The sequence below is a fragment of the Paralichthys olivaceus genome, chromosome 7, assembly GCF_024713975.1.
Source record: "Paralichthys olivaceus isolate ysfri-2021 chromosome 7, ASM2471397v2, whole genome shotgun sequence".
In the NCBI taxonomy this organism is placed as follows: domain Eukaryota; kingdom Metazoa; phylum Chordata; class Actinopteri; order Pleuronectiformes; family Paralichthyidae; genus Paralichthys; species Paralichthys olivaceus.
The window spans coordinates 12,146,815-12,167,912 of NC_091099.1; the positions used below are offsets into that span (position 1 = coordinate 12,146,815).

At 40.2% G+C, this 21,098-nt stretch overlaps 3 protein-coding genes and 1 long non-coding RNA gene across 13 annotated transcripts; 2 read left to right on the plus strand and 2 right to left on the minus strand.

Moving 5' to 3' along the window:
- The first annotated feature begins 640 nt into the window (after positions 1–640).
- Positions 641–7,773, plus strand: LOC109624334 (uncharacterized). Of its 6 annotated transcripts, none has more exons than XR_011243465.1 (6): positions 641–755; positions 3,900–4,014; positions 4,359–4,493; positions 6,593–6,747; positions 6,834–6,943; positions 7,642–7,773. It is a non-coding gene; the product is annotated as an uncharacterized lncRNA (long non-coding RNA). The 6 variants fall into 6 exon arrangements; XR_011243466.1 differs by having other exon boundaries at positions 6,593–6,728; XR_011243463.1 differs by having other exon boundaries at positions 6,593–6,943.
- syt1b (synaptotagmin Ib) lies at positions 2,360–7,724 on the minus strand. Of its 2 annotated transcripts, XM_020078897.2 has the most exons (9): positions 7,585–7,724; positions 6,137–6,339; positions 5,428–5,609; positions 4,862–4,975; positions 4,581–4,748; positions 4,335–4,502; positions 3,869–3,986; positions 3,413–3,546; positions 2,360–3,334 (listed from the first exon to the last, which is right to left on the minus strand). In XM_020078897.2, exons 2-9 carry the CDS (start codon positions 6,291–6,293, stop codon positions 3,128–3,130), a joined length of 1,248 nt encoding a protein of 415 aa, XP_019934456.2. In that variant the 5' UTR covers positions 6,294–6,339; positions 7,585–7,724; the 3' UTR covers positions 2,360–3,127. The 2 variants fall into 2 exon arrangements, with proteins under 2 accessions (XP_019934456.2, XP_019934455.2); XM_020078896.2 differs by lacking the exon at positions 7,585–7,724 and having other exon boundaries at positions 6,137–6,586.
- An 879-nt stretch (positions 7,774–8,652) lies between the features above and the next one.
- Positions 8,653–12,694, plus strand: bbs10 (Bardet-Biedl syndrome 10). Of its 3 annotated transcripts, none has more exons than XM_020078895.2 (4): positions 8,653–8,803; positions 9,861–10,060; positions 10,152–11,117; positions 11,363–12,694. In XM_020078895.2, the coding sequence occupies exons 1-4, from the start codon at positions 8,777–8,779 to the stop codon at positions 12,201–12,203; spliced, it is 2,034 nt and encodes a 677-aa protein (XP_019934454.2). In that variant the 5' UTR covers positions 8,653–8,776; the 3' UTR covers positions 12,204–12,694. The 3 variants fall into 3 exon arrangements, with proteins under 3 accessions (XP_019934454.2, XP_069384672.1, XP_069384671.1); XM_069528571.1 differs by lacking the exon at positions 11,363–12,694 and adding an exon at positions 11,219–11,294; XM_069528570.1 differs by lacking the exon at positions 8,653–8,803 and adding an exon at positions 8,878–9,074.
- Positions 12,695–13,487: 793 nt separating this feature from the next.
- Positions 13,488–20,805, minus strand: cd9a (CD9 molecule a). Of its 2 annotated transcripts, none has more exons than XM_020078898.2 (8): positions 20,594–20,805; positions 17,624–17,726; positions 17,425–17,522; positions 16,767–16,841; positions 16,450–16,551; positions 14,939–15,028; positions 14,524–14,607; positions 13,488–14,415 (listed from the first exon to the last, which is right to left on the minus strand). In XM_020078898.2, the coding sequence occupies exons 1-8, from the start codon at positions 20,660–20,662 to the stop codon at positions 14,350–14,352; spliced, it is 687 nt and encodes a 228-aa protein (XP_019934457.1). In that variant the 5' UTR covers positions 20,663–20,805; the 3' UTR covers positions 13,488–14,349. The 2 variants fall into 2 exon arrangements, with proteins under 2 accessions (XP_019934457.1, XP_019934458.1); XM_020078899.2 differs by lacking the exon at positions 20,594–20,805 and adding an exon at positions 18,510–18,709.
- Between the last annotated feature and the right edge of the window lie 293 nt (positions 20,806–21,098).

Sequence of the window (21,098 nt, forward strand, 5' to 3'; positions counted from 1 at the left end):
GTCATCCAAGTGTCCAGAAGCTCCGACTTTCAAATTCGACTCGACACCATGTTTTTAGCCTGAATATCCTCTGATATTGTCCCCCGGAGTCGTGTTTGTGTGGATCAAGAATTAAACGATAGACTATCTGTCCCATTGTTTATCCAGCTGTAAAGATCCTGACAAAACTGCACTCCAAATGGACAAGACAATCAGTGTGTTTGATAGTTTGAGACTCATCCAAACCAAAAGCACATGGATCAACATCAAAACTGAACCTTGTCATCGCTGTTAAAAGTTTGATAACTCAAAGGAAAGTTTGGCAGGAACTAATCTCAACGGTTTCAGTGGTTCCTAGCACCAACTATAAATATTTCTAACCTTTAAAAACAGTTAGCTCATCACTTACTGTGATTAAACAATATAATTGTACACAGAAAAATACAAAAAATTGAATAGTGTAAAAGTAGCTAGCTGGTTTAGCATTGTTTCACATTTTTGTATTCAGCAATGAAGCTAGCTTAATGTAACTTTCAGCATAAATACAGTTTTACAGTCATAAAGTAATATTACCTCTCAGATAGCTCATCAACTTGTTACCCAAGACTGGCAGTGGCCCAATAAACTAGTTTACCACTAGGGGGGGCCTGAGACAGGACGTGTTTCCAGGGGGACATAAAATAGTGACGAACCCCGCTGAGGTTTGCTCCAGGTCAGGTGTCTCCTGGGAGGAAACCATGACACACGCATCGTGTCATCTGTGTTTTCATTTGAATGTGAGTATCTTCAAACCCCTACACGTGTATTTAGGCAGCTGGACAAACTGGAGGTGTTTAACCTCGGTGGGTCTTTACCACCGACTGCGTTTCAACAGGCTGAGAGTTGTTGCATTAAGGTGGTTAAATAAGAGATATTATCATTTCTAATGCAAGTTGTTTATTTTTTCCCATTGGATCAGTAGAATTTGTGCCTATAAACGCTGAGGAAGTCACTGATCATGATGTTGGAGTACAGCCCAGGTGAGAGGAATGCTAACATGCTAATATAAGCAGTTTGGCATCATAGTTTATTGACAGGTTTCTCAGCAGAATCACAAGAATACAACTGATTTAAGGTCATTTTTCAGATATATGTGAGTTAGGTGATTTCATTTCAAAGTCACACTTTATAACAGTTTCTTTCACTTCACCATCAAAGAAATAATGCAAAGTAAAGCCTTGCAGTGTGAAGTTTATAAAAATGACTTGTATTTAGTCAGTCCAAAGTTAACTGTGTGTCATATTAGTCCACCCCTGCACACAGGATCCATTATGAGTATTTGCACTGCATGTGGTTGTGCTTGCCTCTTTTCTTAATGTGCTTGTGTTCCGATTGTTCGCATGAGTTTTCTAAAGTTGCAGTGTGTTTAGTTTTCAAGGCCAGAACACATCTAACTAGATCTCTTGAGTTTTGCAAACTGCTGGTGTGTGTAGGGACTCAACCTTGTCTGTCTGTCACATATGTGAACTTATACAAAATGTATTTTGGACAAATATCAGAGGACTCACCATGTCCAGTCTCATTGTACCATGTATATGTGATATTTAAGAAAATGTGGAAAATGGCCTTGGGTGATACTTTTTACTTAAAGGTTTGGTAAGGGTACATTATAATAGTAACATTTTTGAGTTAAAGTGCATGTTATTGTGTTATTTATGTGCGTGTGTGTGAGTGAGAGAGAGACATGCCTCAAACTCTCCATAGACATGATGTGCTGTGCTGCTCCTCATTTATATTTAACAATTAAATAGTCCTCTTCCACAGCAGACATCTTGACTTGTCACAGTAGGAAGGTCCCAGTTGTTTCTGGTAACATTAACAACATCTCTGTTCTGTCATTGGTTCTTTTCTAAAGCCCCAGTAAATAAATTGAATAATTTACACCTGTGCTCTTCCTAAAATATCTTATAATCGAATGTTGGCTAGGATCATGAGCATGTAGTATCAGCAAACATCACACATCATCTAAACAACAGCTGTTTGACAAACATGTGGTGCAAACGTCACAGATAATATGAGATAACAAGGTGGATGATGTTGTACATCTAAATGAATTGCACCAAGACCAGCAGCAGAGAAACAGTATGTGCCTGGTAAAAGAAAATTGACCTGACATAGCTTGATGATACAATAAAAGCTAAATCTGCACAGTATAATACAGTCCCACCCATTGTAACCCCATGATACTATGGTTGATAAGCTCATAATGCTTACGGAATTGTCCATCCTCTGTGCAGGGGTGGACAAATATGAGGGAGGACACACAATAAACTTTGGAATGACTCAATACAAGTCATTTATATAAACTATACTTTACATTTTTTCTTTGATGAAGAAGTGGAAGAAAGTGTTATAAAGTGTGTCTTTGAAATTAAGTATCCCCTATTTATCACGTAAATATCTGAAGACTAAAAATGAACTAGAATCACTTGTATTCTTGTTGTGATTCTGGCCTCTTTTGGCATTTTGGTCGTGATGCTGCAGAGAAACCTGTCAATAAATCATGATGCCAAATTGCTTATGTTGGCATTCCTCTCATTCTAGGCTGTACTCCAACATCATAATCAGTGCACATCCTCAGCTTTTATAAGCAGAAATTCTAATGGAAGATGGTCCGATGGGATATAAATGTAAATAAACAACTTGCATTTATAATATCTATTATTTAACCACCATAATGCAACGGTGAATGTTATGAAAGTACTAACATAATAGCTCATAGCAGTCAAGGTAATCTGTAATTTGATTGTCCTTGGGATTGTCTCTCTCTGCAGGTCGGTGTTACGTGCATTGTGAATTAATTTTGAACAACTGGACAAATGTAAATAAACATTAAATAGGTTTTGAAAAAATCACATCTTATTTAATAGCATTTGTACCTGGTGATACATCTTTTATTACAAGTCTTTATGACATAAGCAGTAGGCAATAACTGCAGAATTTAAGTCCATAATAGTGATTCAGAGAGTATCTAGGCTAAAACACAGAATAATTGGTACATTTACTCAGTTAAGTAGCTTTAATTTTTTTCATGGGATTTGTAAAAACATAAATTTGAAGTAGATGAGGTAAATGCTGCAAGATTTCATAGCTCAGTGGGTTCACAGTTTCATTTCTTGCTGGATATTAGTGAGTTAATTTCATCCTCTGGTTTGAGGCCGTGCCACTGAGCTATTGGCCGCCGGGGGTTAGCCAGCATGTCTGACCAATGGCATTGCTCAGTTCCAGTGCTGTTAGCGCCCAGCAGCAACTTCCCGATGGCGTCGTTCTTCCCGATCTTATCATAGTCGAGCACAGTCACTGCTATCTGCACCTTCTGTAGATGACAAAAACAAGAACAAAAAGTGAATTTCTTTCTATTTGTCTGCATTTGTGTGTGTATAAATCAGTTTACCTCTATCTGTTCACATGGCACCTCAAAGCTGAAAGACTCGTTGTAGTATGGGTTCAAAGTGTTCTTCTTTATCGTTGTTTTCTTTTTCTTGAGTCGTTTCCCATTCTGCATTAAGTGGATCTTCACATAAGGGTCTGAGAGTGAGAACAGAGAGGTTTGGTGTCAGAGCGACAGACCAAATGGCTGGCACTGATGCAGCAACTCCATCAGTGGAACACCACATCTATTGTAGCAGCTCCTGGTGGTTTCCCCTCAATAGAAAGTGCTTGAAAGTGGACACATCACTTAAAAAGGTGATTATAAAGCCTTAACGCTCAACCAGAGCTGACAAATCTGGGCTTAGCAGTGTGCACTAAGTGTTTTGTGTCTTGTTACTTAAAGAGTTCAACATGGTGCATTTTTATAAAATACTGAAAGATTTCCATGTCTTCCGTAAAAGTAACTTTCTTGACTCACCTGATAATCCTCCCACATCCATTTTCTTCAGGTTTTTGGCCTCTAGAATCACCACCGTCAACTTCCCTGCAGTGGGCACAAACCTCAAGGACAAACATACGTCTCCAAGCCGCTCGCTCTGTCACAGGGAAGAAGAAGGATAAAGAGTTGAGTATGCTGTCAGGGCTTCATTATTAGATGGAGAAGCTGAAATATCACAGGAGGCTGCAGTCTTCTGTTTTTTAAAATAGGTGCTTCAAAACCATGGTGACTACTCTTTGCAGTATTGTTTGCTGTGAAACGAAGTGTAAATGTCAAAAGGAGAATTTGATTTTAATTAAACCAAAGGAACATTGAGCATCAATAACCTTGTTCCCGACACAAAACATTGCATCATATAAAAGGAAACTAATTATTTTTTTAAAAAGGATGTCTTAACAAAAGCAAGATTTATTTTTGTCCACCCCCTCTAACAGTTTGCTCCCACCTCCTCCTTCTCTGCCTTCTGCAGGTCCCTCCACTCCTGCAGAGACTGGCTGAAGTCCACGCTGCTCATCGGTATTTTCACATCTCCTATAGCATCGTGCTTTGAGAAACGGTCAAAGTCGTACACCGTCATCACCAGTGTCTTCCCGCCCAGCTCAGTGTACGGTACCTATAGTACAGAACACACATCAAGTTGCTGATAGGGAATGTGCTCTGGAAAAATAATTTTCCTGATGTTCTAATTTACCTTAAATGTGAAAGTCTCATTGAAGTTTGGTTCAAGCGTCTTCCTGTGAACTTTAGTTTCAAACTTTTTCTTTTTGTCCGGGAGCAGATATAGTTTAACGTAAGGGTCAGAGCTTCCTCCCACATCCATGGCAGGAAGCTCTGCAGCCTGCAAGATGCCCACTACCAGCTAGAATTTAAGAGCACGGGAAGAAAGAATAGAAAGAAATGAGGATCTGGCCAATTGAAAGTGAGGACTCTAAAATGTGACATCGAAGAATTTACAGGTGGTGCGCATCTTACTGTGTTATCTATGAAGTTGTAGTCTAGTGTGAAATGTAGTCTCCCCAGCTTCTCATCTTCTTTGGTCTCTTTATCTGACAACTCTGTTTCTTTGTTGCCTTCATCTTTCAGTTGCTGCACAAACACAAAGACACACAAACACATCACATGCAGTTCAAAATGCAGCTACACAAGTGATCAATGAAAACCAAGTCTTTTTATTTGTGTAGGAGTTATTTGTGCTGTGTTCCTACATTATATTATATAGCGTTACACCGGTAGAGGCAATTAAACAAATATTATGTTGCAATCCAAGGTTTTAACACTATCAATGTGTTTAAATGCAACTTGTGTCCTTGAAGATAATCCAAAATAAGTTATCTCAGTCCTCAACCTACACCATGAACTGTGCAATTTGTGAGACATCCATTACTCGTAACACACACAGACAGATTTACTAGTCTGGGGTGACCCAAGTGTCAGAACTGTGATACATTGGAAGGACAATACATCTGCAGAGGTGTGTGCGTGCGTGCGTGCGTGTGTGTGTGTGTGTGTGCGTGCGTGTGTGTGTGTGTGTGGTCTACCTCATTGCAACCTCCATCCATTTCAGTGTCAAATCCTCCTTTGCTTTTCTCTTTTCCCTTCTTCTTGTCCTTCTCTTTGTCCTTGTCCTTCTTTTTCAAGCACTTCTTCCAGATGCACACAGCACAGGACAACACCACGCATAAACTCACGATACAAAGGGCGGCAACGGCCCAAGATGGCACTGAAAAGCCATATAAAACACACACACACACACAGATTACAAATAATTACAATACATGGAATCTTTCTTAACCACAAATTGTCATCCACACTGAAAAATGTAATGCAATCAAATCTAGTACTCCTGTAATAAATGCTGTTGTCAGAGAGATGCTTACTCAAAACTGTAGTAATCATTAGGCCATATTTTGTTGTGGTGTTATACTGTATTACTTATATTGTAAAGAATTCATTTGTCCGTCTCCTGTGTATTTTGGGATGTATGACTCCGATATCAGCTTTACAAACATCTTGAAGTTGGACAGCTGTTGAGAGATCTGGTTACTGAAATTACAGATAATAATATTCCAAAATACAGTCATGGAGAGAATTAAATATGTATATCTGGGATCTGCAATCTTACTGTATTGTTGTTTAAGCGACTAAACATCACGCTTCCATAGAAAATACTTCAAATCTCTGGTGATATTGTATGAGCTGCTGTATTAACTCATGGTGGTGAACATTTATCTTGGTCTCTTAACTCACTGTGAATGTTGTGTAGCTCACTCATGAACTTCTTTGGATTGTGGCCTCCAGACTGTGCTCGGCCTGTGGTGGTTGTTGCATTTGACAAATGCGTTGGTGTAACCAGGGTGCCTGGTGCAGCCGGGGCAGCCGGGGCAGCTCGACGGGTCCCGGTCATTGTTTGATAATTGACAGCAGATCCAGAATTAAACTGGCCAGAGAAGCTGGAGAGACCGGAGAAGACGATTAAGTCACAACATGTGCAACATACATTATATTTCAACATAACAGAAACAGCAATAACTTCCTCCATATGTGGGAGCCATCTAAACGATTCACAAATACACATTAGAGCAGATTTCTAAAACGCCATCGATGGATGTATTTGAAGCAATAATGTGCTTATGGACAGGGTATGAATATCGGTGTCAAATGACTTCTCCTGTTTCTGCTGGTCTGGCACAAACTTGAACACAGGATATGCAAACTGCTGTCTCTGCCAAACCTGCTGACATGAAGGGGAGAGGGCAGGACTCGAGAGGAGGAGGCGAGGGAGACGCAGAGTAGAAGCGTCACACGTGGACCTCTGCTGTTCCTCTGTGAGCAGCCAGAGGTGATGATCGTGTACCAAGGTCATGCTCTGTGCACATTAACAAAGGATCGAAGCCAAGACTGAACTCTGAAATAATGTTGTGATATGTTATTTTCCACTCCGCAGTAATCAGGATGTGGGGCTGAATCAGCAGACGTGATCTCAGACTTTACACTGGATACTTTACCATTTTTTTCTGGAAAGTCAAAGGCTATTACAGGAGCGAACAGAAAAATGTATGATGCATCCAAATGGATAATCTCACATGTTACAGTTGTCTGATACTGATCGTGTATTTTGAACAATATTTCAGATTCTGATTTGGTCTTTTGAAAGTGTTTAGGGATGTTTGTTATGCCAATATGAAACAAACATTACACAATTACCTACGCATTCACAAAGTAATTATTTACTAATTATTTATGAATATTAGTAAATGTATAAATCATATTTTTCTCATTTTTACTGCAGACTCAGGTTATAGGGAAAGACTGTCGCACCATATAGACCTAACTTCGGTTGTTAATGCAGCTTTACACTTAATCCAGCAAGTTTGTACATTTGACAGTAAATAAAATGTTCCATCTGTATTTGCAAAATGTCAATTTTAAGACACTTTTAGAAAAAACTGTTTTTCTTGTGGCTTCAGAGCACTGTGTAATTTGTCAGTGAAAATAATTGAATCTGGATTTAGAAGTTGCTCATATTGATTGTGCACATCCAGTAAACAATAGAATGACCTGCATTGACCTGATTGCTATTATTATTAGCAGCAGCAATCTTTTGTGCATATTTGTTAGTATTCAGTCAGCACATTCAAAAGAGAAAGAAATCCGAATTTTGATTATTCAAAAAAAGAGAAAAATTAGAGACATACCTGTATTCAGTGGTCTCAGCAGCAGCGTTTAGACTCAGGTATTCCTTTTCTTTACAGAGGAAAGAGGAGGAGGAAAAACGATAAAAGCAGAGAGGTGGAGAAGAGCAGTGAGGCAAGTGTCAGCCCCTTTGTTTTTGTGTCTCCAGTTCTGAGACAACAACAGTGCAGGTGTGTGAAGCTGCATCAAGAGAGAAAGAGAGAAAGTGAGAGGGTAGGACAAGATGGAGTTGAGGGTGAGATCAGTAGCTTGGTCATCTTGTGTTGCTTCCCTCTTTGTGTGTGTGTGTGTGTGCGCGTGTTTGCGTGTAAGGGGGAAAGAAAAATGTGTACTTTTCTGTCCACTCAGGTCTCATGGGACTGCTGGTCCTTATTTCTGACGTCCCACCTTTTGTGACCCTTTGTCCCACCCCGACAGGTCAGCGGGCCACCGATGCATATTCATTAGTGTAGCGACATGGCTTTTTATGGTCTCATTAGCATAGTGAGAGTTCAGCATTAGAGGACATTTACATTCAGCGTGGACGGCTCTGTATGTGAGGGCATCTGTGCATCTGGCTGTACGGCTGCACAACTGTCTCATATCTTTTATGTATAGATGATGTTGCCTGATTTAGAAACTTAGGATGTGGTTTCTACAGCAACACAGAGATCAAGTTCCAGCCCCGCCCCGTTCACCTTGAGGTACCAGAGATGCACAGAGATGCCGAACAGAAAGAGAGAACGAGAGACGGTGGGAGGATGGGCAGGGAAACAGTGAGCTCGACATCACCTCTGTCTGTCACGCAAAGAAATAAAACAGAGTTTTAAATCTGTTGCGGGTGTCACTCCTTTAAGTGGTGCAGAGTGGAGGCCAGTTGATTTAAAGCTGTAATGAAGTACTTATCTGAGGGTATAGATAACCCACTTTTAGGCATAAGCTGTTGTATGCCTGTAGTAAATTGAGCTTTTTTATTAATAGAATTCACAATATATATAAGAAAGGGTGCTTGGAGAGAATATATATGAAATATATATATATATAATATGTGAAGACAAAAAGATCAGTCAACTTTTAATATACAGTATAAACAATATGTGGTTGGTGTTTAGAGATAGAAAAACAATTCGTAACTCCGGACGCTGGGTGGCACTATAATCCGATACATCTCCACAATAAACCACAGAAGAAGACTGGTCTCCAGGATACAGAGGAATGAAGCGTCCTCCTCTTGGACTAATGGTGAGTTCTGTAAGATTCAAATCGTGTTTCACATTTAAAAGACTGTTTCGGTTTATTTGACAATGCGTTTAAGTCACGTCTATGTATGAACGCTTGTAATAAATTAAACTCCCCTTAACCGCGACGAGAACGTTGATTTAGCCGGGTTACCTAGCTAGCAAATGCTAACGATACTAGTGTTCTCAGTAGCGAGTTTAGGAAGTTTGCGGTCGTGTAAACTACTGATCAGTGACAGTACAAGTACACGGGCAGGACTAAAGGAGCAGTACAGGTAGTTTCTTGTTGCTGCAGTGGTGGAGCTGATGATGTGATGGCACATTACTGTAAAGTCACAGACTCTTGTAGTCACTTTTAAAGTGATGTCTTAATAAAACACAGCAAGGCTCTGTGCTGATTTGTGGATCTGTTGAAGCTAAATTAAAGTCTATAGTATCTAGCATACATAAAGTGTGTCTACCACATGAACGCTGTACTGAGTAAAATGTTACAGATACGATATATACTTGTCTAGGTATTGTACAGTTGATATCATATGTGAACAGATATTACTGTGTAAATGAGAAATTGAGGCTCATTGTGTTAAGTGTAATTGTTTGTGTCTAAAACTAAAGACGGTTTCTAAATGTAAGCGATTGTCCTAAATAGACAACAGTTGAATGTCAATGGTGATAAAATCTAATTCAGTCTTCCACATGATGAGCCAAAATGTTATATCTGCACACTGTATATGATGCTGAGTCCCTAAGATGACTTGTTTTAAAATTTAAAAAAATCCTGTGTTTGTTGCCTGTTTAAAAGATTCTATATGCATAAATGTTTTTGTAGAGAATAGGTTAAAGGTTCAGTGTGTAAGATTTAGGACTATTGGCTATGTCTGTCAGAAAACTACAATTTGTATTATTTAGATTCTAAATAATACAAATTGTAGTTTTCTTTACCCTAGAATGGGCCCATTATATTTAAATACTTTATATTTATGTTCAGCTGCAACATGCAACTTCACCACAAGATGTCTCTAAATTCTAAATGCTCAACCTAAATCCTGTTTGTTTTCCAGGTTGTGGAGATGCTACCAGTACATCATCTTCACCTCAAGCATGTCCTCCAGACAGTTTGTACACTAGAGGCAACTGTCCTCCGCAGCTTTGGTCCAGAGGGAGGACAGGTGCTGTTCACCCGAGACACAGGACAGGCTATGCTGAGCCGCAGTGGAACATGCATCCTCAAAGCACTGCGACTTGAATATCCACTGGCTAGGTGAGACACAGACATTTACTTTTTCCTTCTACAATAATATTTATCAAGTGTAATTTGTATTTACATTACATTTGTGTGTTCTTCATTTTAGGATGGTGGTGGAGTGTGTCTGGAAGCATAGCAGTGTAACAGGGGATGGATCCAAGACCTTTATCCTGCTGCTGGCATCATTACTGCGAATGATTCATACAAAAGCTTGCAAGGAGCCTGACATGTCTCACACTTATAACTCTAGGGAGGCAGCAGAAGCTGCCACTGCACAGCGCTTTGCTGATGAACTGCTCACATTTGCTTTGGAAGAATTGGAGGATCTCATCGCTTTAGGAGTGGCCCCGTATGGATTCTGTGTTTCGTGGGAGGATTCCACTGCAAAAACACAACCAGCTCCTCACTCAAACACTCACTGTGTTCAAAAGCTGCTGGCATCATTCTTTCACACTCGTCTCAGTCACACCCACTGTCACTTCATAAGCAACCTCACCTGTGAAGTGCTCAGGCACTGGACATTTAAAAATGACCTACCTTCCTCAGCACTTCACTTTGTAAATGACAACTTCCCTGCATTGCATACGCCTGTATCAGGCTTCCCTATTAGCTGCTCACGTCTGATTGAGGGGCAGGTCATTCACAGGGACTTTGCTGTGCCCTGCCCTCAGACTGAAGACCAGCCAGTTAAAGCTGTAGTTTTTACTGGGTACCTACAGCCAACAATACTCAGTGCTGGAGAAGTGCTTAAGGTGGGATGTGGAGGCCAAGGGACTGAGGAGAAAAGTATTGTGGAGTTTAGTGCCTGGTCAGAGAAGTCACTACAGTGTATCATTGCAACCCTGCAGCGTTTGGGTGTCTCTGTGCTCCTGTCTGCGGTGAAACAGTCTGCGGCTGTTCTGGCTTTGGCTGCACAGGCACAGATGTGTGTTGTGGAGTGTATCAGCCAAGATGAGCTGGCCCTCTTTTCCAAACTAAGTGGAACCACACCTGTGTCAGACTGCTGGACAATTGAACCACTGAATGTTTCTACTCTGACCTTTTGCCGGCCAATACTACTGGGAGTACATAGGTATGATAACATGTTGCTTCTTTTTCATATACATATACCTGTTGTTCCAGAAATATACACAGTGTTTAAAGAAATGTACATCACAAGGCTTTGATTTTCAGTGAACTCTTCATCTGGTTTCCATCAGAGAAATGAAAATGGCCCCTCATAGATGTTGAATGCACTGATTGTAAGTCGCTTTGGATAAAAGCGTCAGCTAATGTAATAATGTAATGTAAAATGAAATCTCTTGTCCTCTTCCACAGATATGTTCACGTGGCTTTCCATGATTTACAGAAGAGGATCACAGTCAAACCCTGTAGTCTGGTCATATGTGGCGCAGGGGAAGGGCAGACAGACCAGTGTGCATGTGCATTTCAAGATGCCATCCGCATGCTACTTGTAACCTTCCAGCCCATGGGAAGGACTTCAACTACAGCATCAAATAGAACATATCAGTTTCACAATAGCACTTCTTCACATACAGCTGATCACTCTGATAGAACCACCTACTCATCCTCCAATGCGTTTCTCTCTCAGCAGTGTGTGTTGGAGCCAGGCTGTGTTATACTTGCTGGTGGGACATTTGAGTTTCTCTTAAATCATGCCCTCTTACAACGAGCCCGCTGTTGCCTTGTTTCTGATGGTACAAAGATGAGTACCCCTGCTGTTTCCCAGCTCTTGGCAAATGCTCTCCTGAGTGTACCACAACAGATCTACTCCCACAATGCGCGACATTTCCTGCAGATTCAAACCAGCATCCTCAGTTTTCTTCCAAAAGATTCCCACACGTTCAGTCTGCTATATAAACAAAAACCCAGCACAAGTCTCATACAGGCTTATTGTACCAGTGAATTTCCTGCAGCGGATTGTAAACTGAGCATGCATTGTTGTAGAAGGACTGACGTTTTATCCAAAGCTTTTATGTTGGACTTGGGCCTTGAATCTGTCTCTTGCAAATACCAGCTGCTTCTGGCTGTACTGCAGTGTGTCTCGAGTCTCCTCCGGGTGGACATGGTGCTGCACACACACACTACCTTACACACACAGTCACGCAGACCCGCAGACATTTCCTGGGAGGGCTCAGAGGATGAGGCTGAAGATTGAGATTGTATTGTGTCCTTTGCTGAAAACCATAAACATTTTTTCTTGGTACTTACTCAGCTATCATTCAGTTGATTATTAAGTTATTATTTGCTCTTGGCTATTACAGCTAATTTTGTAGTTTATAATGTATTTGTAATCATTACAAGTTTTTTGCATTACTAGAGAGTCAGTTATTTATAATTATGGCAGTACAGTTGTTTAGTGCAGTTCATAGGCCACTAAATTTGAATTCCTGTAGACCTCTGCCTTGAATTAAGGCCATGTTTGGCAATAACAGTAAAAAGAAAATTATGAAGTGTTAAAGTACACAACGCCCAGTTGTTATCAAATGCAAAAACATTTAAGTGAAATTGTTTTGTAAGTTGATGTTGGCTCGTCTCTTTGTTACTTTCTATAACGGTCTCTTTTTTTTACTCCTTATCTCAGTTTTCCTGCCCTCTTCCGTGTGTCAGTAAACATTCTGTTGTATTAAAGTCACACATGCTCAACAACATGGACACCCCTTTTTGTAATTAGTGTTATCTCCATAATGGGGGTGGGGCATCACACTAGGCTGTCAACAACCAAGTCAAAGCGCACTTCCTCTTATCAAAGGAATGCTGCTCTGACCTCTTTTTGGGGAAGTAGTGACTCATGAAACATTAACTAGAATAACAGACATCCACAAACATGCACTTTACTGTAATCTCTGTGTGGAACTAATTTTGATCACACATTCTCCAGAAATTGATTACGAAAGGGTCAAGTCAAACAAAGACAGTTCTTGGCCTGTTTGATCTTGTATATCAAAGAGGGGAAACCTGGATGAGTTTTCTGATTGTTGTTTTCCATTGTGCTTATGGAAAAGAACCTGAGTGTTTTCTGCTTTGTCACGGCACTCACGCCCTAGGAACCCCTGCAGGACCATGATACAAACAACTTACTGTTACATTCCAAGCAGAGTTAACGTATTATTGAAAACTTTGCCTTTAATCAGTCAGAGAATAGGCCTGATAAAAAAAATCCAAGTTCATTTGACTGCACTGATTGCATGCCACAAAGGATTACAAATATGTTGCAGGCATCAAGTCCTCCAATTAGTCCTTGTAGTGTTTTACTAATGTTTCAGTGAATCTGTCATAACCTTTGACCCAACCGTTTGGTTCAGGTGTCTCTGTAACATTCATCACAGCCCACCAAACAAAATCATATATGTGGGCGATGCACACTAATGCTTTTATACAAATGATGCTCCTAAAAGACAAATTAAAATTATTTGAATTGAATAATACAAAACCGTCAGTCTTGAATTAGTACATTTTGTTTATTTGGTTCTCAATAATTTTTGTCTCTGTGAAACATAGTGCATATGGTATAAATCAAGCAAGTCTCTGTAAAATGAAATGGACCTTATAAAATACACAATCAAACCACACATACCATTTAAACATCTAAGATTAAAAATGTTTTGCTGATTTAAAAAAAAAGCAACATTTACAAAATGTGACCAAAAATATTGAAGGCATTTTAAACAAGTGCGAATGAAATAATGGGGGAAGTAAGGAAAGGAATAAATGAAATATCCTAATGACAAAGAAACTGAGATGCTACACAAATACCTAAACAGCCACAGCAGTTCACTGCTCAGCATTGAACTGGCTACTCATCACCGTGGTTTGACGTCAGTGTTGTAAGAATAGCATCATAGGATTTCATTGGCTGCTGCTGTTTGGTGCTGAAGTGTTGCTGGTTGCCTTTTTCTGTGACCCTGGACCAATATTACTCTTCTTGCCAGTGAGTGATCACGAGTGGTAGCAGTAGAAATGTGATCAGTAAATAATATAATCCTTTGTTTAGATATTTAGCAGTTCACAAAGCACTAATTTCAATCAAATCACCACAGATTGCGTATTTCTTTACTACTTAAGCACATACGACACTCGATCTATAGTTGGGTCTAAAAACCACATTGCATTTATCTAGTCCAGGAAAGTGTCGAGAGTATAGCTGAAGAATAATCTCATAAACAACAGAAATATCAGCACCCAGTCTCTACTTATGTTATGCCCCTTGAACAAGCAGTGTTTCTATTGGAAGTGGAGAGTCTGGGACTCAAGGAATGACATCATGCAATATTAACAACAACATGTGGTGTGCGGGGCGGGTGTCACACCACCTCCCGAGATTTCCTGATGGCGCAGCACAGGAGCATGCTAAAGATCATTCCAAACATCTGCAGGAGAGAGGAGGACATATTACTTGTGTCTTCACCGTGTTCATCCTCCAGGTCAGCAGACATTGAAATTTGTTGAAATCCAGTGAAACAAAATCACACACTCACCATAATAACCCCAATGGTGACGCCCACTCCTCCTATGATGTGTAGTTTGGAATCGAAAACATCATCGATGACGTCAGGACAGCTCTGCAACACACAAGCAGGATTCCATGCAGCTATGTGTCTATAAAGCTATGCTGAACGTGGCTTAGGGTATGGTGCATGTAACAGCACACTGTACACCACTGTTGCCATGGTAACACCTCAAAGAGGCTGAGGAAATTGGTCTGAAAAGGGAAGACTTGATGAAATAATGACACATGTCCGACCATTGTTATGAATTTGACGCACAGTGTCAGTGCTCACAGAGCTTAGGGGTGTCTGAGATCTTTAATGACTTAAGGTAAAAATATTCTTTGGACTGGAGAATCTAGCTGTGTTGGCATTCAATCTATACACACATTCAGGATGGTTGTACCTTAGTAATGAGCTCCTCAAGTGGCTCCCCTCTGGGACAGGTTTCTTTGGCAGCGTCTGCTGGTGTACCAGTTGGACCGCAGCAGTTCAGCTGTTCACATACAAAATCAGCATGTTAGTGAACAAGGAGACTTGCAGAAAGAAACCATATCTCTAAAAAATGTGTTCCTATTAAAGGCAAACATTTGAATTCCAATTTTAGGTTGTGCCTGAAATTACTCACTCCTCAATATTATAGGGAGTTCATCATCATTGGATACATGTCATATTAAGCGTATTTTCCTACTTGAATATACCAAAAGCATTTCTTGTGTCACAACTTCAAATTTCAAATCTCTTTCAATCGAGGGTATTGGGGCTTTTTATTCAGACATGGCACAAACCTTCTTACTATTGAGAACTAAACATGGAGAAGCAGTGTTAAGCTCTAAAATCCATATTGAAGCCTTTCCTCTTTGCCAACTGCCTTTTATGAAATCGAATACACACTTATTTCCTTCCCTCTTAATTTACATCTTATTCTATTTTTATTTTTTTTAATGTGTTATTAATTTAATTCTCAATGTAAAAAATGTTTAGTCATGCTTCTTATTTGTATTTTCTTATGTTGCTTTTACAATTTGTCATAATGCCTTTTTATATTTTATGTAAAACACTTGTCTTATTTTTGAAATGTGATTTACAAACAAACTTGAGCTGCCTTCACATCATGCATTACTCTCTCCTCTTGTGTGTTGGCTGTTTTTCTGTCATTCAGCATGAGGGCAATGCATGATGGTATGTATTACTCGGTTAGTGACCATCAGTGACCAAATACTTGTTACAGTGCATTGTGGCAGACAATATACTATATAGGATATAATAAAAAGATCTTCAGAAACAGTATAAAGTTAACTTTATAATGAGGGTTAGGGTTATTATATTTATATTATTTTTATATTCAAAGTCTTGTAGTCGCATTGAGGTTGCCAGGCAACCAGTGGAAATGCTGCACAGATGTCCTGGATGTATATATGAGCCTCTGTTCATCAAGAGATAGTTACAGCACAACTCCTACTAAAAGACTTGATAATTTTTAAATTATTGTCAGTGCTCAAACTGCTCAAGTCGACACACAATCAGAAGACAACATGAGATGTATTGGTATGTGTGTGACCTTTGGAAATTAAGTGTCTGCTTCAAGTGTGTAAGCTTAGCAACACTAAGCACCACTGTTAACGCAAAGACATTAGTGGTATCGATCTTTCTAATGCAACTCTCCTGAACTGAAATAAAAATAGTCTCATATACCAACATGCAGATTTTATAGTTAATTAGCTGAATTCACATTTTCTAGTCATCAAAAACATAATGGATCTCTTTGCTGTGGACAGAGACGTCTTGCAAAGTTCCCATGGGAAAACATTGCATGCACTTGAAAATGTAATTTGTTCCAAATTACTTCGATAAGGTCTAAGTCAGGTCCAATTAGTGTCGATTGGTCTGAACCAGAATTAAGTGGAAATGGCTGACCCCTGTTTGAATCAATCGCAGTGTCTCTCTGAGGCGCTCATCTCCCGTTGTCTTATAGTTGTTGTAGGTCTGCATGTAAAACGTTGTGATGTCGTTCACCACCTGCAACACAGCAGCAAGGAGGATTTATTAATATGCAACACTCAAGCAGACAACATTTCTTCATGCTGCCTTATAGCAACATGTTCTTGTTTCACTCAGCGGCAGTATTTCACTCACTTTGTTGTCTGTCAATTTTACTACATAAACTCAATTTAACTTTGTTGAAAAGTTCTCACACAAATTAAATCAGTTGAATGTACTAAGTTTTACGATACCTTGCTTTGATTGGAAAATCCCCAGATTCCAGCTGCCACCTCGATGGCAAATATGATGAGCAGGAAGCCAAAGAACTGTGCCGAGGAAAAACAAAATTGCGTGAATGTTTGGCTCCATGGAGGCTTGTGCGCATGTACTTTGTGTGCATGTATGAACACATTAGGTCATCTGAGTGTAGCTAAACCCAATTTACATGGCTCCACCTCCTGAGAGATTTAGTGCAAGAAGATTAGGGCCAGACATGGAGGGAGGGAGGCAGGGAGAGAGTGGAGACTCTTCTTTGGCCTTGACGATGTTCAGTAAACAATGATGAAGGCAGACTCTCATATTTCTTACTGCACCCAAGGTCAGTCTACAATCCTCACATGTGAAGTCAAGTGTGGGAGTTGCTGGCAGTAGAATGTACTTGTTCTTCAAGAGCTTCTACTTTACAAATTACTGTGAGTGAATAGAAATTAATAGAATAAGGTCAACGCCCCATCTCACCATGTTTTTGTTTATTCTGATCCACTCCAAAATCTAATTCTAAAAGTATTACAAATGTTGTTGAGTCATGCCCCACCCCTCATTTCATGGAAATTGGTTCTGTAGTTTTTGTGTATCAGATCTGACAAACAAATGACGATAAGCAAATGCAAACACAAAAGTGGTACGAACCAGTCCCAGCATAGCAGGGGACTCCCGGATGGCCCCGCAACATCCCAGAAAACCCACCAGCATCATTAGTGCTCCAGCTCCAATCAGGATGTATACACCTGCACACATAATAAATATATATATATATATATATATTGCAAATTACAGCATACACATAATCTTTGTCTTGAAGGGTATGTGATTTGATTCAGTGTCTTACCTGTGTAAAACACATATGGAGAGTCTGTTCCCTCAAAAAGGCCTTTGGTCTTTGGGTCAAATCTCAGCCAAAGGCCTATGGCAAATACAGCAGTACCTGCAAGCTGGACACAAGAGTATATCCTCACATGAAGTTCTGCAGTTACATCACTCAATGCACACTGTTTGCCATTTATACTGTACTTTTATTTAACAATGTCACATGTTTATTAATGGTCCACCTCCAATCACTTCCGTGGTTCTTTTGTTTCCATTGAGTAGCTTTTGCATTTGTGTTGTGGCTTTAAAAAATATTTTTGTCGATTCGCTTGTGTGAGATGTCATGACATTATGAGTGCATGTCGTCATTTCCTGCCATACTTCTCTGTTCCCAGTTGCACTTTGCACCACGGGTGTCAGTGCATGGAACCATAACGTGCATAGACAGGCACTTACAAACTTACAAACCTTGTCAGCACAGACAGGTCAGTCCAGAGAATCCTTGTGAAACACAACTCTTTTATGCAAAGGGTGTGTGTTCTACTTTTGTATTCTGTTGTTCTTTCAACAATTTTTCACCTTCTTTACTTCCTCTTGTATGATTTATGTGCCATTGTTTGAGCAAAATGGCAGATCAGAGTAATCAGAGTTGTGTAAATCTTTAACACGACTGCTGAGGAAAGGTCTCCACCCCTGTCTCTCTCTCTCTCTCTGTCTGTCTCTCTCTCTATCTCTCTCCCCCCTCGTAGACCCTTACCCTAACGTGAACCTTAACGTAACTTTGTCCTCACTTCCTCAAAATGTCTTCAGTCTGTAACTCTGTAACTCAAGCTGGTCCTCACAAAGACTCAGTTACAAGCAAACAAAACCCCACAGCAGAGTAGGACAGAATAAAAAAACACACCTACCCAAAAGATAAAGTTGAAGACAAACATGAGATATTTCACACACTTGATTCCCCCAGCGACAGCCATGTTGATTCAGTTGACACACACAGAAACACACAGAAACAAACACAGACTGTGCAGCCAGGAATGCCTCTCGCTAACTAATTCCAAGGAGGAAGTAAAAACATCAAGGTGTCAGTTAGTGGAAAGGCAACACGCTTTCACTGCCACACCTTCATTTGATCACCTGATCACACAAATAGGAAATTGCAGGAGTGGTGGTGTTACATTAGATACTGTCCTTCATTGTGTGCGTGATATCAACTCCTACCTGGGATTGCTTTCTGTCTTTTGTTTAATTTTCAATGTAAAGTTTGTGCGTCTGTGTGCAAATCATGTGGACAGGCAAGGTTTGTAGGATGTGGGAGGGAGCAGCACGTTCAGACACGTACACATAAAACATTTTGTAAAAAACCTGTTCTGCAGCATATTAACTGCTCTTCTGTCTGAACTGTGTTATTGGCTGCTCCTAAATATGGCTACTTCCCATTCCTATATACATGGGAAGTTTAGTAATCACTGCATATAGCTTATATACTCCCAGAATCCGTTATTATTAGTTTTGTGTGCAAGGTTGACCAAACACTGAACATGTGCTCTCTTGTCGTGTCCACATTGACCTGAAGTCAGATGTGTGTGTGCGCTGTGTGATTTGTGGCTGCATGAACGATATGACAAGAGCGTCTTCACTTCACGCTTAATAAATCGAAAAGGTTGTTGCAGGCTGTGTTAAAACTATCTAGAAACTGTTGATTTATAGTGAGCTAAAATGTATTGTCACCTTATTCCTTTCTTGAAGTGTTTCATTGCTGAAACACTGCATTTTCAGTGTATTTTTTGCATATAGCTCCGTCGAAGAGGTATATGTTTTCACCCCTGCAGTCGGTTTGTTGCATAGATGGTTTGTCTATAAGCAAGATAATACAAAAACTATGGATCCACTTCCGCAAAACTTAGTAGAAGGGTGCAGTATTTGTCAGGGAAGATCTGGATCAGTGGGTGGATCCAGGATGTCTTTTATCACTTTCTTTAACATTAAATATAAATATTTAAAGACATAAATAGTTTTACATTTTGTATTAATTTCTCAGGAAACAATCCATGCATTTTGATTTGAAAAACTGAGGCACATTTAGGTGACTGATATCTATGCAGTCTGTGTAATTCGGTGCTGTTTTAGTGAATAGGGAGATTATATGAGCCTTGCCAAGTATTTAATATCCCAAATTGATTGTGCTTTGTGTCATTTCTTTCTCACACACACACACTCACACACATTGAAGCTGTGGGAAACCCCTGTCTGCTCTGCGATGAATGCTGATCTGCTTGGCTCTATGTATAGCTGCACAAATGACAAACGTCCCTAAAAGGACAAAACATCCATCTGAAACCACATGCAAACAAACGCACACAGCAGCCAGGACACACCCTGCAGGCTTAGTGGGACTCAAATAGCCACATATATATATATATATATATATATATATATATATATATATATATGAAACCAGCATTCATTCACACACAACACATACATAAACACACACACATGCACATTTACATGGACTGACTCTGACATGCGCAACACTTCACATCACGTGACGGAGCAGAAGTCTTAATTATTATTATATTAGTAATCAGTATCACCACCACAATAAAAACAAGCGTATCTCCTCCCCCACTCTGCAATTATTAAAATGCCGTGCGCGCAAACTCCACAGTGTGGTCTTTGCCGTGGAACTGGGTCACTTGGCCACTGGGGATTATTCTTCCATCAGCCTGCACAGGCACTGGGACACTTTGTGTTCACTGGTGTCCAGAGCCACAAACCCTCCGAGGGCGCACTGCCGAATAAACTGGGATAATCAACCCGGGGCTGTCCGCGAGGGCTCGGCACGATCCCATACATCTGCGACTCTAGTATAATTTCATTCACAGCGTAGTAAAGCTGCTCACACACGGATGCGCGTGCACGTGAAGCTCACACACGCATGCGGGATGTTCTTTTTTAAGAGAACGACGCGCTTTTCTCGCTTCAAACTCACCCAGAACACCAGGTTGAAGGCGAACATCAGGTACTTGACGCACATCTCTCCTCCCGACAGCGCGGCCATGGCGGAACACGAGCTGTGGCTTCACACTATCTCTGACGGTGGAGGAGAAGAGAAGCAGAATAACTGTGTGAATGCACAATGAGGTTATTTGCCGACGCGCCGACGGCTCTTACGCGCGTCGTCTGTGCGCGCCTGTCGTGGTCCGCCCCCTCACATATAACGGACTGCACAGCTTCCTCTAGTTCTTTATTTCTTTATTTCAAAAACTTACAATTTTTATAAATTACCAACAGTTTTTATTGGGACTTTTCTCTTAAATGTCCCTGGTCTTTAAAGTAGCCTAAGATTATTATTCTTGTTCATATTGCATCTTCTAAGTGTGCAACCCACAGCCTGTATATTACGTTGTTTTCATGTGTACAATGAGAGGCTGTATAACAAAGCCCGGAGCTGCAGCTTCTTCTTGCAGCTTCTCGGTTGCAACTTTCTGCAGCAT

Excerpts from the sequence above, each read along its gene's own strand:
- bbs10 (XM_020078895.2), top strand. The coding sequence starts at position 8,777 with ATGAAGCGTCCTCCTCTTGGACTAATG. Across the intron at positions 10,061-10,151 it reads CTTGAATATCCACTGGCTAG|GATGGTGGTGGAGTGTGTCT; the intron begins GTGAGACACAGA and ends TCTTCATTTTAG. Across the intron at positions 11,118-11,362 it reads ATACTACTGGGAGTACATAG|ATATGTTCACGTGGCTTTCC; the intron begins GTATGATAACAT and ends CCTCTTCCACAG.
- cd9a (XM_020078898.2), bottom strand. The coding sequence starts at position 20,662 with ATGGCCGCGCTGTCGGGAGGAGAGATGTGCGTCAAGTACCTGATGTTC. Across the intron at positions 17,727-20,593 it reads CCTTCAACCTGGTGTTCTGG|CTTGCAGGTACTGCTGTATT; the intron begins GTGAGTTTGAAG and ends TCTTGTGTCCAG. Across the intron at positions 16,842-17,424 it reads CCCCTGCTATGCTGGGACTG|TTCTTTGGCTTCCTGCTCAT; the intron begins GTTCGTACCACT and ends TCCTCGGCACAG.
- syt1b (XM_020078896.2), bottom strand. The coding sequence starts at position 6,464 with ATGTGTATTTGTGAATCGTTTAGATGGCTCCCACATATGGAGGAAGTT. Across the intron at positions 4,976-5,427 it reads TGGATGGAGGTTGCAATGAG|CAACTGAAAGATGAAGGCAA; the intron begins GTAGACCACACA and ends GTGTTTGTGCAG. Across the intron at positions 4,749-4,861 it reads ACAACTTCATAGATAACACA|CTGGTAGTGGGCATCTTGCA; the intron begins GTAAGATGCGCA and ends CTTAAATTCTAG.